Below are 17,457 nucleotides of genomic sequence, written 5' to 3'. Positions count from 1 at the left end.
TAAAGGGTGATCAGTAATCATGCCTTTAATAGCTTGTAAATAATTTTTTTAAAATTCCAGGCAACTAAGATGTACATTTGTTGTGTGTATCTGACATCTGAAAAAAACATGAGACCACAATCTGTTCTGTTTCTTCCCTTTTCTAAAGCACATAAATTAAAGTATCAGTCACCTCAATATACAACAGTTCAATGAAAGAAAAGGGTTTGTTCTGTTTTTACAATTCAGTGTCACCTATTACCTGAAGCATTAGCTAGAGTTTTAGCTAGAGAACTTTCTTACAGCAAATAGGAAAACTCAGAACTTAGGCTGTCCACAAAAATTCAAGAAATTTCCACTCCCTGCTCTCAAACTCCACTTCCTAACAAAGCATCAGAATAACATTTTCCTGTTAGAAAACAAAAGACCCCAAAACCTCTTCAAACACACAAGGAAAACACTGTCTGTACCATAGAGCTTATTAAACTTACAACATAAATGGTGCAACAACCTCCTTTTCTACAACTGTAACACAGAACCTGAATTCATGTCAGGATAAACAAGGACAGAAAATGCCAGACTACGGATGGCCTTTGGTGCCTGGGGCTGCCCAGGGGCCTCCCAGCCTTGGTATGCAGTAAATGCTCTCAGTTGTGACAGCACCTGCAGGCTCAGGGACCTCAACCCATGCAGCAGATCTGGCTGAGGCTTTTTCATTATTCCCTTGCTGAACTCAGCTCAGCCCCAGCTCGCACAGCCAGGACTGGAATTCAGATGGAAGGACACTGAGGACCCTCCTCGGTGCTGAGGCTCAGCCCTTGTCACAATTCAGCCAAGTAGCTCTGGCTATCAGCCAATATTCTTGACTATGGATAGTTTCCATAGGTGTGGGATCACTTTATCGGCAATACAGCACGGCCTTTGATGGAGGGGGGTTGCCCTTGCCTTTTCCCATTACGAGGCATGTGAGCACCATGTACGTGGGGCTGCTCCTCATGGGACTGCTTGGGAGCTGGTAGGAAAAGCCTGTGCTCTAGCACAAGATAGATGACATACAGGGAAATGGGAGTTAGGCAGAAACAGCTCAGATGGCTGATATATCCATCTATTCCCTAGCACTGAATAGAAAACCTCTGATCGAGGGGGAGAAAATTATGAAAGAACACAAAATGAAGCAAAAATGTGACCTTTGCTGCTTTTTCATCTTCTGTAGTTTTGACTAAAGAACCTGACCTATAAGTGCAGCTAACTCCAGAGACCAATGTACTCTTTCACAGTCTTGTGTGTGTGTGCAGCGCTAGAACCAAGTCACAACTACAGGTGCAAAGGAACAATGTCACAGTCCTCAGAAGACCTGCTCTGTGCACTTGCCAGAGCTTGAGTTTGCTGATAAAGTTAAGCAAAGAAGTTCATTCTTCTTGAGCACAAATCTGTCAAACCAGCGTCTATTACAGAGAGATTCTAAACTGACATAAATAATTATAGTCTTGATTAAAAATAATATATTATTCTAGATTTTTGGTTTTTTTAGTTCTCATGTAAAACCCCTATACTCTTGACATCTAGGAACAAAGACAAAATAAAAACCAGGCACTTGCTGTGCCTTCTCAAGCACTATTGTGGTGTTTAAGGGACACAGAGGAACTTAACAACTGAGATTAATGCCTACAGTGGAAAACAAGAGGTGTTCTTCATGCCATTGGCTTTTTCAAGTCTCGGATTTGCTTAATCAGGTAGTTCTTCTCATCAGTGAATTGTTCGTCATCCGTCCTTTCTTTCTGGAAATTGCTCAGAAACTCAATTAGCTTGGGTTGGTTTTTCAACAGGATCTCCACAATAGGCTGTGTTTTGTTTGGACTGGCCACAAAAACCTAACATGCAAACAAAATCAAGCACAGAGAGACAGCAAGGGGGTGGGGACACAGAGAGAGACAGAGGAACATCAGTCACAACATCCCCATAAGTTACTTTCTAACAAGTCAGCTGAAGGGTAGCAGGCCGATACTCTACTGCTACTTGCCTCCTTCCAAGGCAGAGAGAGAGAGGAATTCAAACATATTGGTTCAAGAGCAAATTGGAAGCAAAACTATGCCCATGTGTGGTATCACTTCCCTTTAATTTTGCTCTTTGTTGATAAAAGCTTTTGACTATAAACCCAGCTGTTGAGAGGGAGCTATCAATTCTCAGCCTCTTCCCACCCGCAAGACAAATACACAGAAATTAATTATCAGGAGAATGGAAAAGCTTTGTGTCAGTATCAATATCATTGCCATATTAAACCAGGCCTAAAATTAGACTTGCCAGCTTTGTTTTGGTTTGGAAAAATATGTCAGAGGCCTCACTTCCCTCTGCCTAATCCATTCATGGGAGCATGGAAATTTACAGCAGCAGGAGCAGGAGGGTTGTGGTGTGCCCAGCACCTTTGCAGACCTTGCTGACCAGAGGAAAGTGGCAGTGCAGGAAGGTGACGTGAGACACAGATACTCACCTGGCACAGCCAGCCCAGCAGTGTGGGCTTACTGGCCTTCTTCAATAGTAGGTTTTAAGGATAAATCTACCCATGCTCTGACTTTTCCTCCTGTAATCACTAAAGCTGCATTTTACAGCTCTGAACATGACCCCTCATGCCACAACACTGTTTCTTTAACATTTTCTCTGGGTTAAGTGCAAACCTAAGGCTAGTTGCAAAGGCCAGTGGTGAAAGGCTCTTTTCAGGGACCTCGGGATGCCACAGAGATGGGGTTCTGGGGATGTCGACTAGGAGGGGCAGAGGAGGCACAGCGCTCATGGTAGGAACACACGTGCAGCGCACCCTGGCCACCCTGGGAGCAGCTCCCACATCTGGCTCGCACCGAGGTTACCATGGCTGGTCAACAAACACTGCCTGAGCGCTTGTGCAACGACAGAAATAACTCCAGTTATTCTCTACCCGATGAGAAGAAATTAAGGATGGACAGAACTGGAAAGTGTCCAGTTTCCCTCCAAGCCTATCCAAACCAGAATGAAAACAAACATCTGCTGACAGTACAGAATGGCATGTTGTCCTGCCGAGCACAGGAGGCACCACCGCTGGCTCCTGATCTGGGGGTCTTCTGCAGGTCCCTTTGTCTCCACTGAGGTTGTGCCCACAGGAAAACCTGGGCTACATCCAGCTGCTCAGGGTGGAGCTGTGCTACCTGATGAGGATCACACATACTCTGTCCTGGCGGGCCGTGCTACAGCCTCTTGTCCCTAAGATAACGCCTGGCAAAGCACGGGGCAGGGTTCAGACTGGACCCACCATTAGGCTTCATGCTCCAAAATCAGAGGATGTTATACAAGTGGTGGGGAAAGTGCCACATCAGGGGAACGTGTGGAAGGAGTGACGTTCAACACACACCAACAGCACCCCACTGAGTACTTCTGCCCAAACAGGAAGCTAAAAGTACTTTTTTATTTCACAAAGGTGAGACAAAGCATCTGCTCTTAAACCTTGGCATCCTGATGCCAGAATAGTCTTAATCTCTGTCTATGCTTTTGTCTCCTCTGGATCCCTTCTCCTCAGGCTGCTCCTAGGAGTCCCTGCCACAAGGTACTTTGCCCTCTGCTCTGCAGAAAGAGCTGCAATCTCTGCCATGCTGGCTGAACACTCCCCAAGTGTATTACAGTTTTCCTTGATCTAGTGGCCAGGCCATGGTCCCAGTGACAGTACACTATCTCCAGCTATTCACACCAGCCTTCACCTTGCCCTTCCCTAATTACCCTGAGCTATCATCCTAAATAATTCCTTTTTATTCCCACTTGCCACCTAAAACTTCCCAAGTGCAGCACTAACTCCCAAGGATCCCCTCTGAGCAGCCACTTTCCTGCACGATGCCCAACGTACTCACAGGGCAGCCTCATACCAGGGCCACATCTGCCTGTGGGTAGGATGGCCAGTTCACAGCTCTCGCCACACTTGAGGGACTCTCAACAGCTGCTGCATCTGAGAGCAGCATCTCCTCCTTTGCAAATAACTTTGATACACTGTTGTTGATGCACTGGTTCCCCTAAGGCTGGGAGAAAAAGGGTTTGGGGAGGTAAATCACTACTGAAGGTACTTTACAGCTTTCCAGTCTATGCTTTATCTAGGAAACATGAATCTTGAGATCTCACACAAGATTCAGGAACAGAAGGATGTTTGGCTCTGGATGAGGCTGCAGCACTTCATGCTCTCAGCTGGAGCAGCCCCAGGAAGCAGCTCTCTGTGTGCTGACCTACAGCAGGTGATCATGCTGATGGAAGCTGGATACTTCCAGGATTTGGACTATGATAAGCCCCTAGTCATCTGGATGAACTGCCTTGGGGAAAACGCACAATATAAGCCTACAGACAGGGATTTACAGATCTTCCTAAGAAATTTTTATTTTGCAGTTCAGTTCCCCCTTGGTGACAAGGAGAAGAAACCTTTAAATACACAGTCAGGTCCCATATGTTCAGAAATCATCTGATGACAATGCAAATGGAAGCTATCAAAGGCCTGACCTTGAAGTGCTGAACATCTTCCTTCAATGAATATTAGGCCTTCCTAATATTTGTCTGAAGGATGACTCTCAAAATGAAGAAATCTAAATGATTCTTCTTGTAAAAGGTCTCTGCTCTGCAAACAGAACTGGAAGGTTGGTGGTAAACCTAGTAAATAGCATTTCATATTGGTCCTACCACTGGTATTACCATAGCAAATAACAAAGAACTTAGTTTAATAGAAGCCATCACATCCTGTTTATCTTCCTGCTCAATTATTTATAGATTACAATCTTCCCCTTGCAAAACTGGCAAAGTGAACATTCAAACAAAGACCATCTCAACTGCCAGTCTTGCTCAGTGTCAACAGGGACTCGTAAAGGGAGAATATTCAAGGACCAGAAAATTCCTGAAATGTTATTCAATACTTTGGCTAAGCAAACAAAATCAGTTCTGCCAGTATCAACTGACCAGTTTCACAGAGCCCAGGAGTAGGACCACCACAAGAGTTTATGTTAGGAAGAGTCCCCCTCATTCAGAAGTCTGTATTGTCATAGAGAAGGAGATCAATCCCTAAAACCAGAAACATTATTAATGCTGTCTGGAACTTTTCAACTAAAACGAAGTTGGATCAAACCACAGAGAACTTTGTTTAACCTGTGTTTTTATTATCAAAGGATGTATGTTCTAGAGCACCAAATTCAGATAGATGAGAGAGAAAGAGACCCAAAATAAAGACAGTACCCATATAAAAATTCTAACTCTAAATATTGCTGTCTCAACACAGAGACAGCTCCATTTCATGAGTGTTTGCAAAAGGCCTGGAATGAAAAGCAACTCTGAAGCTTCAAAAGTTGTCCAAACTGTTGCAACTGTTGCTACCTTCTCCATTAAAAGTCCTAATGTATTTCTTCAAACAAACATCAAAATTACTTAATTAGAGAATTTGACCTTATTTCCTTGCAATTAATAGCCAGGCATTACCACCCTCTGGGACAACAGCAGAGCAAAAGTGATTACAGAGGTTGGATGCCCTGGACCGAGTATTTTAAGACTTACCCTGGGGTCATGCACAGTGTTGCTGTCAGGACACTGCGCACACAAAACACACACTGTTCATGCTGCTTATAGCACAATGCTTCACATAATAATCCCTGCCCTTTAGAGTATCCAGCTGAGAAACAGAGAGGACACATCCCCACAAACACAGCCTCAGCTTCATACCAAGAGCTAACTGTCACTATGGTCAAATTATGTGAGGCCATTTGCAGAGCAAGCTGCAGGAGGTAGCTCGTAATGTGCATGAAAGAGAATGGAAAAATGAAACTGAGGTCACAAAACACAGTGTACCCATTCTATTTTTAGATTTAAACTGTAAAATGTATCTTGCTAAATGTGTCCTTAAGAACAAGAAAGTTGCATAATCCCAGCTCACTGCTACAGGGTGTTTTCCTCAAAATCAGCAAATTGTTTAAGTGAAATCCAGGAGAGCTGTTCCTAGCCTTTGTTTGTGAATATGTGAGATCAAAGGAATACCTGCACCATGTTCACATACATCTGAAAGATACGGCCTCCGCTACAGACAGGCAAACTCAAAGTAGGCTCCACTAATGAAACACATCACAAACCCCTCACAGGAGCTGGACAGCCCTTCCCAATATTTGATCCCCAGAATGTGTGCACTCGGGACTGACATCTATCCACTGAAATCACTGCAGAGAAAAACCAGTGACTCTTCAAGCCTACAATTCTAACTGATCCCCTTGGATTATTTATGAAGGAGGAGGGAAGGGGTGAGGTGTGTTAGCTTTTCCTCGTGATTAAATACTGGGTAATCCTTTTGCATACCGTTGTCTGGGACATCCAGTTTTACAAAGCAGCTGCAGACCTTTAGGATGGTGCTGCAAGGTGGAAAGTCCATTTTTTTCAGGCAAAAGGAAGAGGAGGGGCTGGAGTTAGGAGGAAGATCAACCATCTCCTAAGTGGAGAATGGAAAGAGGCACTGCAAGTGGGCACTCTGTCTTCATTTTTCCACTCACAGTAGGTTGGATGAATGAAATATTCTCAGATCTTGGGGATATTGGCATTTTCAACCACAAAATGTTCCTGCAAAATAAGTTTGCACTACAAGTGCTCATCACTTTAATCTCTATTTTACAGTTTCAAATCTGCAATAATTAGAAATTGCCTCAGGGAGTAAGAGTCATAAGCCTTTTTTTTGGGTCAGCTGGGGCATGGGAGTGTTGGAATCTGGATGCTTACAAAGCAAAAACATTTCATTTCAACTGTGTCTAACTGGTGAAACATCTAAATCAGGTAATTTAAACCCAAATCTTTTGGCAGCTCAGACAGAGCAGCAAGTATCCACTTCTCTGCAGAGCTTTGATTCCAAATCACTGTGGTTAGCCTACTGTAATTTCATCCAGGACTGCATAGGTATTTTGCAAGCATAATTTAAAAATGCAGGCACAGTTTAAAATTGATGAGATTAGAAGCTGAGGACAAGATTCCTCTCCCAGTTACATTAACATGGAATTATTACAGCTGACAAGAGAACCAGGCTGAGGGACACAAACCCAGCAACAGGAGACAGGGACACTGCAGAACAGGCACAAACAGCCTTAAATACTTAAGGATTTCAGTGGTTCTCAAGAAGTTAGAACTCAATTTAAGAAGTGAAATTAGAGGGAAAAGAGCTTCTCTGACCGCCTCTACAAAGCTCATTCACAGTGTAATTTTCTGTAACATACCCTGTAATGACCCACCCCGTGGTGAGGACCTGGAGGCTGCTACATCCAGGGATCCCAGATCCTCAGTTAGGAGGATCCTAAAAGGAGAGCTGCTGCACCTCCACAGTTACTCTATAGTGTCGTGCTGGTGCTTGTGAACGAGCAATTTCCAGCTGATCAGGTTCTGCTCTGAGTCTGCAGCTCCCCCCCCCCCCCCAGTGGGCACTGTGTGTGTGAGGCAGTGTGAGAAATGCCATGGGAATGCCTTGGCCCTGCTGAAATGCTGCTGACTGGTACCACTGGAAAAGACCAACAAAATTTTATGGAGGTATCTGAGGACAAAGTTTGACCCTTTGAACTCAAGAGATACAACACCACTGCTGCTCATGGTTTGTTTTGCTGGCATTCCAAGGTCCAACCATTATGTCCACATGGCAGCAACTGCAAGTGGTCAAGCAAGGATGAGCCTGCAATATCCCCACTCTAACTGGAAATAGGAATGCAACATATTGGAAAGGAGGAATGGGAAGGCAGAATGGGGGGAACAGCAATGTGTGCCATGGTTGCACACTGGAATTCTTTCACATTATTCCAAGTCCTCTTGAATGCCTCCTAAAATAAGTGAAATCAGCAATTCCCAAGGAATTCAGGAACAGCAACTCACTTCTTTCATAAATAAAAATCTTGCTTTTATTCACAGACTGGCTAAGAAAGCCCAATTCTCTGATACCTCCTCCCCATTGGCATCTCAAAGGCTGCAAGTGTCTGGAGCCAGACTGCTCACTTATCTTGGAGCCACACACCTCCTGATAAGGAGGAGGAGATAAGGAGGAGGAGTACAAGTTACTCACAGTGGCTTAGTTGACTGGAGGAAGTCAGCAAGGGAACAGCTTACCAAGCTGCTTATTTCACAAAAGGAATTTTTTTTAAATCCTCCTTGAAGCTTTTTTTTTCCTTTTAGAAAACTAAAAGCTTTTTGGAGAAGCTGCACATTCTCTAAGTCTCCACACTGAAGATCTGAAAGTTTTTTTTTCCAAATCAGAAATGGCGTAAGTATAAAACTCAACGAAACACCCTGAATTTGTGGAGGGTGATGTAACCTCTTTCCACAGTCATTTGGTGTTATCTGGTATTTTTCTTAGCCAACTTAGGGAAGGGATATCCTTAGAGGCTCAAAATTCTTCTTCTGATAATCATTAACAACTCTATTTATAGTTTGAAATTAACATGTTCATTCCAAATTAAGAGTTAGTTTTGCATAACAATCTGACTCACTCTCTGTCCCAGAGCAGAGAACTCTTTTGATAAGAAAATGGTAAACTTCTAACTTATTAACATTAATCATCATGAAAAAAGGGACATTGGTTGGGTCTGGTAATTGTTTAACACTGCATTAATGTCACCACAAAATGATGGAAGGATTAAACTCATTTCAAGCTCAGATTTACCAAGCCTTTTCAATACCTTTAGAAGCAACTTGTGTTTGCCCTGATGCCCAGCACCAGCACCATCTACTTTTAATCTTAATGTAGAGTTTTAAGACCTTTTTTTTTTATCTTTACCCAGAATCACATGGTAAAATGATCCAGGAGTTGGGAGAAGGTCCCCTGGATACTACCTAGAAGTTGTATAATTTGTTACCTGTAGCTCATGGCTACTTGACTGACTACTGCCAGCTCAAACCAAAAAAATGCTGCTTTAGGTCTCTACCTGAAGGCAGGCAAACAGATATCAGAGGGTGAGTGATAGAAAGGTTTTCAATTATGACATTCTCAAATGCTAGAAGTGACTGTAAACCCCAACCTTTGCCTTACTTTTTTGGACTTCTCATCCAGCTTGAAAGACACTTTTAGGAGGAGAAGAGAAAGTCTGACACCTCTACAACTCATACTGGCTCACCTTGAACACATGGAATGCTTCAAACTGAATGTTGGGGCTTTTATCTCGCAGCAAGTTCATCATCAGCTTCAGGTTTTCTGGTTTGCTGATGTATTTCGTCATGATGGCAAAGTTGTGTCGGTCCAGAATCAGTTCACCCAGAAGCTTTAAGCACAATTAGAAAAAAACACTTTTTTTTTCAGTTCACCGCATCATTTTTGAACACAAAGAAAGCAGCAGCCTATTTCAATGTTTGCTTAAGAGGTTTCAATGTCACTACCTTTAAACAAAAATAAAAGGAACTAGACTTCTTATCGTGCAGTGGGTTACTTAATGCCCAATAATGCTCATCTTCTAAATACTATAGAGAGGGATCCTGTGTATAGGCTGGGTGTAATGGGAGCTGGTGTGAGCAGTTAGGACAGAAGCAAGTGTAGTACAGCTGTCCCACAAAGATACCTTCATTTCATTCCCGGGTTACATTCACACCCCCCTCTGCTTCCATGTGCAGGCCATGTCACACCTGGTGCACCAGAGACTGCCATGTTACTCCCAAGTTCATTGTAACCCACGTTCTGAACCAAAGCATAGATCTGAGGTCAGAGGAAAAGGGATAGTGCTTGTTCCACAGAAATGGCCCAATGCTTCACCAGAGGTCCAGGAAAGAAAAGACACAGTGAGCTCCTGTGCATTTCAGGAAGAGCATCATAAGCCCTTAGTTCTTCCTTTGATAGAAAAATGGCTGCTCCATCACCATACATGCACCTTGATATTCTGCATAACACAGAGTACAAATTTAGGAGGAAAGTGCTGAGAGATTTTACCTTCAAAGATTGTCTCTTTGTTACGTAATTCTCAGAATGAAGGAGTTTTTCATAATCCTCAAAGATCTAGAGTAACAAGAAAACACAAATGCATCAGATTCATGTGCATCCTTCCTTCTCTTGGTCCTTCTCACCTCAGAGGAGCAGCAGAGGCTGCAGCAGTGCCACCCTCTAACACTTCACTGCAATGCCAGGCCCAGCTCTTGTGGCCTTTTCTCTTGGTTGGTTATCATGCAGTGAATTAACACCCAGGAACACTCCTCTTCCAAGTGCTGCAGAGGGAGAATACCACATATGGACTGGATGGAACAGGGGCCAGTGTGAGCCAACTGGGACAGAAGTAAGCCAGTGCCTGGACAGCCTTCTCCTACAGAAGGGTGACTCTGCTGCAAGGACACGTGGGTCCAGCACATAACATCCACTCACTCATATCGTGGTCGTGCCTGGCTGTGTGACTTAATACAACACCCCAAAATGATGATGGTGCATCCCAAATGCTCCTTTTGTGACGTGTCACCTCGCCTGCCTTCAGCACCCTCACTCATTAAAGCTGTTTGCCCAGCAAGGGTCATTAGGAGCAAAGTGTGTGCTGGATTTTGCAGGGATGGTCCAAGGGAACCTTGTGGTCAAGCAGACTGAGAGAGAAGGCTGCAGTATGTTCAAACCATCTACCAAACAAGCGGGAAAAATCAACACTGCCGTCCAATAGTCACCAAAAAAACCCCAAACCTCGCTTAGGCAATTAATACTTAAAAATTTTAAATGTTAAATAAATGTAGAATGGGGACTGTTCCAGTGCAGTGCTTCAGTATTAAGAGAAAAGATTAGCAGAGACACTTGTTTTGCTCCAGCTAAGCTGCATTTGTGACTCAGCAATAATAAGCCTGCTCTTTATTACCTTCATGGTAACCAGAATGAAAGAAATTTGTCTTTTCATTTTGGCAATGAAATAAAGAATACCTCAGGTAACATGAAAACATAACCCACAGTCTAATTCCATGATCTGTATCGGTCCAATTTTAGTTTAATCCAATGGAATTTTTCTGACCCATATTTGGTCCAAAATGGAGCCAAAAAATCAAAGTGAAAAACAGCAGCTAACCAAGGGACTAATCGCCTTAGGAAGATAATAGGAATACTCAGACCTCAGTCCCTCATTTAGGTACATGTAACTTCCAGTAATGCTAAACCATTTTTCAGTAACTCTTCTTCTCTGTCCCAAAGTACAATAAATAACACCAGTATGGCCAATCAGTACTGGGGTGACACAAAACTGTTTAAAACTATGCACAAATTTCCCCCCATGATCTGTTTACATGCGAAGTTTCAGTTCCATTCACACGTGAGGAGATCCGATGCACACAGCAAGGAATAAAACTTGCTTTTAAACTATGAGTTCTCCTGAAACCTTGCTCTGTGTCGCAGGTGTGTGCAGAGGGGGTACCTGCATTTCACATGCCAGGCGTGGATTCTGCTCCAGTACAAAGCAGTGTTTGGTTTTGCAGCCCTGTGTGAAGAGTTGATGTGGATCAAAAACCCCCTGTGCATTTTTTTCCAGCCAAGCATAAATAGATTTTTTTAGTGTCTTTCAGCATTGATACTTACTACATCATAATTTTGTTCCAGAAATTCTGCCACCAACAATTTGTGTCGTGTTAACAGGTCCTGGGGAAGAACAGAGAAAGGTTACCTGAGAGAGCAAGCTCCTTTGATCGTCCCTTGATTCTCAAATGTCTTTCAGCACTTTTGACCAGAAGCATTTACAACATGATTTCTACAGACAATACTACATTCATTTTGTTTTTAGTAGGACTTCAGGGAGAACTCAGTTAATGTAATGCTAACAGAATCAATATAGAACTATTCTAGTACTCTTTCTTTTTATTCCTGTTTCCCTCCCACCTTTTCTTGTTATTGACAGGTCCTAGTGCACAGTACTCACATTAAACAGGGATGGGGAAATGGAATAAAGTAAATTAATCCTTTATGGAGGATGAGCTATGGTCTCCAAGCCAAAAGTGATCTACATGCTGGGAATGACACTAAGCCTGAACTGCTCTTGCTCACCTCCAAGAATACGACAAGGAATACTCAAATTCAAGCACTGTATATACATTTCACTATTTAATAATGAAACCTAGGCACCAATCTAAGCTAAGCCATCCAGGCTCCCTCCACCTCCACTTCTTTCCCAGGAAAGGGTCTCAGGTAAGTGGGATGAGTCCCTTCTGTAGAGCTTTTTCTGCCTAAGGTTGGCTTTCTGACACAAAGCAGTATCAGACCTTTCAGACAGCTGGACAGGCTGCCTCCCATTCTAAAAGGCCAACTAATTCAAACTTAAAAAACCTCTCCCACAGAATGGGGATGCTGGTGCTCAGCGACAGAGATGTAAATATTCAGCTCCACAAGAAATTGAGTCTTTTTACTGGATGAATAGCTATGAAATGGAGTGGCCAGTGTGAGGCATTTAAGTATGATTTTTATCTTACTGCTTCTTTTAAAACACAACATTGATCACAATAAATGCCTGATGAAGTCCATTCAAGTTGGTATTTTTCAGTTAATCAGTTTCTGCTCCTTTTCATAATCTTTTTCATGCTTTCCCTACCCAGGCAGAGACTGAAGCTGATGAGGAACTCAAGCAGATGCACAGACACATCCTCACAAATAAAAGAAATCCTTTACATACTAATCCTTTAATTTATTTTTACCATCAATTATAAGAGGAAAGCAGAGTGCTACAAAATCCAGTGCCTGTTTTAAATACATCCCTTCATTTAGCAGGACTGCAGTGACAGCAGTTTTAAAGGCTGAGTGAAACACGTGATTCAGGAGCTTTTATGCAGGGCACTTAGAGGCAAGTACAACATCCTTCAACAGGGGGCACAAATGAAATATAATCCAAAATGAGTTTTTCATAGGAAATGACGAGGAAGCGTGGAGCAGCAGCATTCATCCAGCATGTTCCAACTGCTGCTTGCAGCCTCCACAGCCAGCTTATACCTTGAAATACAAGCCCTTTTCTGCTGCATTTTTTACAGCTCTGTTTCCTCTCTGCAATGCACCTGGGTAACTTTAATTAAGAAGTACATCTCCAGATCATAAAAAATTCCAGTACTTCCCTACTATAAATATCCTCAGACTTTAATGCATATTTAATTGAGCCCTGCTCTGGTGCATAGACTATCCGAGGCTTTCAGCTCTGAACCAGACACCCTGGTGGCAACTACAAACCAAACATGGGGGCAACGGAACCAAAAGCATGAGTTCAGTAATCCAGCCAGCAAGCAATCACAGCACTTATTTTTCCAGTATTAGAAATGAGGTAGCTCCATATTTCATGATTCAATTGCTTCCACATCACTTCTTGCTGTTCCAGCTATTCAGGGTAACAGACAAACAGGAGATGAGATGAGATGAGATGAGCAGCTGGTTTATTTCCAGAACTGACCATGTACCAGGTGCTAAGAGGCAATTTCAAAAAAACTAAAATTAAAACTAAATACATTTCCCCCAAGCATTTTAAAAGGCGATTTCTGTCCTTTGTCTGACGATGAACTGCCCTCATACTCCACTCTTTCCAGTGCATGTGAGGATGTAGACTTCTATTTTTAAATCCTGCTAAAAATACACTCAGTTCACAGGGGACAGAAGTATATTCTACAGCTGTAGATCTACAAACAACATCAATCCCTCTTTTTTTGGGAGGGTTGTAGCAGCCTACAGTCCCTGCCACAGCTTAACTGACCCCTGTCCCCATCCTTCCTCCTGGCTGGGGTGAAGACTGTCCATCACCGCCAACACACTCTGCTGTCGTGCTCAAAGCAGGACCTGGGGAGAAGACGCAAATCTGTTCTGTCAAGCTGGGAACTGAGTCCAGGAGCAGTTTTTCTGACCAGAGACAAATATTCTTCTGAGCACAGGGTAAAATGCCAGAAACAAAAGATTTAAATATCTCTGTTATGTTGCATTTTTTACCTTGTCTGTGTTTCTGTGCTACTTTGAATTTCATAACCTTTACCTAATGGACACCACAACAGCGAAACTTAAAATAAGGGTAAGATGCTGCAATTGATTAAGGGGTGATTTGAATTGCTAATCCTGCTCAAGTCATTACTGAAGAATGCGACGTTATCTCCATTATGCAAATCTTTATCCCATTCAGTAGGTTAGTAAACACCATTAAAAAGCCAGGTTTCAGTGTATGTTGAATCACTGAGCTGAGTTCTAACATTCCTTACAATTACTCCTGAGGTCTGTCTAATCATGTTTCTAATTAGCTGTGAAAGGAAAGAATAAACAATGTGTTTCTATGACAGCAAGGAGCTCAGTGATATAAGAAAAAAAGGAGTTACATCTATATTTAGAAGAGTCTTTAACTAAAAAGATTTTCCCTCAGCTTCCTTAAATTGTTTTTCAGAAATAAGTTAATCTTCCCTGTATGTGAAGTCCTCAGGGACCGAATTTTTTTTTTTTTTTCTCAAAGACTATACTAGCACCTGGTGGGAACGATGATGGTCACATGCGAACTCCAAGAAATTTGGCAGCTTCACCCAACCTCATTTTTAATACAACACAAACTCTACACAGAGCCCGTGCAGTGCTTCCACCAACTTAGCTTTTTAGCACTACAGTCCTTACACTGAACCATGGATCACACAAGTAAGACTATGAATACACTGTAAAATAATGAGCAGGCTTGGCATTAATCTAAACTTGACTGCTGAGCTCAGAAGGAATAGCAAAAATTACAGTGATTTCAAATGTTAGTTTTAAATGATGCCTTCTATTTACTGGTGTGGTCATGATGGGCAGCAGGTTTGTCGTGGGGGAAGGTAGGGAGAGAAAAAGGTTATGCATTTTACAAGAACTGTATGTAATACATGATTAATTTGAGTTTTAAATGGTAGCATAGAAGACCGTGGGTTATCAGAGTGAAGAATGTTAATTAAATACAGATTTACATTTCCCTAAAAATTCTTTGCAGACTTGATCACTGTTGTGAATCCTGCTACAATCAGACCAAGGGTTAATTATATCCTTTACTGAACAATAAAAAAGCCACCCAGCAACACAACATTCAGTGATGACTTCTGATGGAGTGCTGCTTTTGACACAAATTATGATGCAGGTATTGAATAATTTACCTTGAATGTAGCAAAGGCATCAGAAGCAATATCAAATGTTGACATTTCCACATATTTAAAAAAGTCTCTGAACTGTTCTGAAAATAGTATGATTTTGGCCAAGGGTTCGTGGCGGATACACTCTCTCAGCATAATTCCACAACGTAAGGCAATATTTGGGGATTCATATCTGGAGAATGAAGAGAAACAGAAAACATCAAAACACAGAAGAACAAAGATAAACAGGCACTTTTCTATCAACAGGGAACTTTGTAGCACAGGGAATGCATGTGCCAGAGGGGACACCACACATGGATGGCAGCTCCCAGCCACAATGCTGTACCCAACTGCAGGACCTCATCCCAAAGCTTAGGAGCAGACACACAGGTAAGGCTGACAGAATTTTTCATTGCAAACCTCTCTCTTCCCAAGCCAAAACACATTTCGGTGTAAATTTGCACTACACCTCCTCTCTGTGGAAAGACCGTGGGGAGTGTGCAACACGTCAACAGAGCTCCTTCACCCTTTTGGATTTGTGAGAAAGCACAGCCCATACAACAGAATAACCTCCCTTTTCAGATTTAATTCTGAGCTCCTCAGTTTATCCAAGAAAACTGTAACACCTCATGACCACCCATCTCCTCCCACTCCTCTTCTAGAGGATGTTGCTCTAGAGTATTAATGAGGAAGGCAGGAAGAGTCTCTCCAGGCAGTCTACACAGGATTAAGCTTTCTGTAGCTCTGCAAAATCTTTTTTTTTTTCTTGCCACTTACGAGGAGTTCTGCTCAATTCCTCTTCTGCAGAGGCTATGGCTGTGCTCAGGACACAGGTACCCATTCCTCAAGTTACAATCCTGTTATGGCACATGCATTGCAATAGCCTGGAGCCAGCACACATCTCTCCCTTGGAAGGGAAAGGAGGGAGGGGGGAGGCAATTCAGATCATCCTCTATTTCTATAAAGTCTTGATTTCTTTAAAGCTGAAATTAATCTGAAACAAAACTGTTAGAAACATATTAAAAAAAAAAAAAAAAGATTAAATCCAACAGTCAAGAAGGACTTAAAATGAACTTCTTCCAGCAGTCTGCCAGAAATCATGTGAAAGTGGTAAAGTCCAAAGGGACAGAAAGCACTCTCTGTTTCAATAAACTGGTTATACTATATCAGAACTGTGTATTATCACCCAGAGCTTATCAGCATCATTTTTCCTTTGCACAATTAATTCCTATCACTAGGCCAAAAGAAATTAAAAAAAAAAAAAAAGAAGAAAAATACAAAATGCCATCTGTGCTGTGAGTGGGCCCTCAAATTTACCACCAGCTTGCAATTTAAAAGAACAGTAGTGTTCTGCGAGCATACCAGAGCTGCATACTTCAACCTGCTGTCAACAATAGTTGGCTTAATGAAAAATGAATTGCTATTCCAAACAGGCAAATGAAGCTTCCCACCCTCAGGGAAATGCAGGCACTCAAGCTCCTATTTGTTTTGGTTTGGGGAAGCATTTGCAAAGTTGAATTTCTAACTCTTCAGACAACAGAAATTCGCTGATGTTTCCCATAGAGGCATCAACTCCATTAACAGGAACACTAATTTTCAAGGAAAATGAGGCAGAGCTGCTCCTAGGAGTGCAGCCAGGAAAATATTTAATAGTTGGCTAATGAATATTTTGGTTGGAATAAATGCAAATTACATTGTTTCCACCACAATAACTTTTAAAAACATTAAGTATCAACAGAATCATTCTTAGTCAAATGCTCCATTATCTGGAAGTGGGTTATGGAGCTTTGGCTGTTCACATAAGCGAGAGAAGTTGGGTTTGGCTCCTGGAATATGCCTGGAAGAAGTTTACAGGCTGCCCAGTCATAGGTAGCATGTCCTTTTCACCCACACTTACATGGAAAGCCACCAGGCAGGAATGATAGAAATGTGTTTCAAAATCACTTCTAATGAGCAATTAGTGCTCTATGCTGATGTATTTCTACAACAGAAAAATATACTGAGTTCTTCTCTGTTTGGATGAACTTACAACCTACAGAAGCCCCCACACAGTGAATACTGGAGAGAACTAGAAAATGAAACAATGGACTCGAAGTATTTCAAAACACTTATTGTGAATGTTGCAACAGGCAAGACTGAGAGCAGAGATGCATCTCTGCGTAAAGGGAATCATTCTTGCGTGGTTAGTGCAGAAGATGGTACAAAGTGAGGAGCACAGGCAGGACATTTGGAAGGCATCAAGCCTGGGAGACACAAGGTCTTAAACAGATATATTCTGATCTGATTTTGCACTACTTGTATAGCCTGAGTTTATCCTTAGACAAACTCAAGGGGAATTCTGCAACCTCAGCCAATATACCATTAAAGCTTTAACTGTACTGTGACATGAAAAGGTCATCACAACACAGGCTGGGGCAGTGTCTAGGTTGGAGATAGCATGTG

General features: G+C 42.3%; 1 protein-coding gene across 4 annotated transcripts in view; it reads right to left on the bottom strand.

Annotated features, from left to right (window-relative positions):
- Positions 1 to 17,457, bottom strand: part of CAB39L (calcium binding protein 39 like) — a 59,985-nt gene continuing 42,528 nt past the window's right edge. For 3 of the 4 annotated variants that reach the window (XM_032099734.1, XM_032099736.1, XM_032099735.1), the window contains exons 5-9: positions 15,040 to 15,208; positions 11,498 to 11,557; positions 9,893 to 9,958; positions 9,090 to 9,233; positions 1,510 to 1,850 (exon numbers count right to left, since the gene is read on the bottom strand). In XM_032099734.1, the coding sequence (XP_031955625.1) occupies positions 1,671 to 1,850; positions 9,090 to 9,233; positions 9,893 to 9,958; positions 11,498 to 11,557; positions 15,040 to 15,208 (619 nt within the window). In that variant the 3' untranslated portion in view covers positions 1,510 to 1,670. Of the gene's footprint in view, positions 1,851 to 9,089; positions 9,234 to 9,892; positions 9,959 to 11,497; positions 11,558 to 15,039; positions 15,209 to 17,457 lie in introns of all 4 variants that reach the window. The other variant, XM_032099732.1, reaches the window with a different exon arrangement.

Source organism: Corvus moneduloides, chromosome 2, assembly GCF_009650955.1.
Source record: "Corvus moneduloides isolate bCorMon1 chromosome 2, bCorMon1.pri, whole genome shotgun sequence".
NCBI classification, from domain to species: Eukaryota; Metazoa; Chordata; class Aves; order Passeriformes; family Corvidae; genus Corvus; species Corvus moneduloides.
Note: the sequence above shows the minus strand (reverse complement) of the source record. Positions and strands in the feature narration are given on the sequence as shown.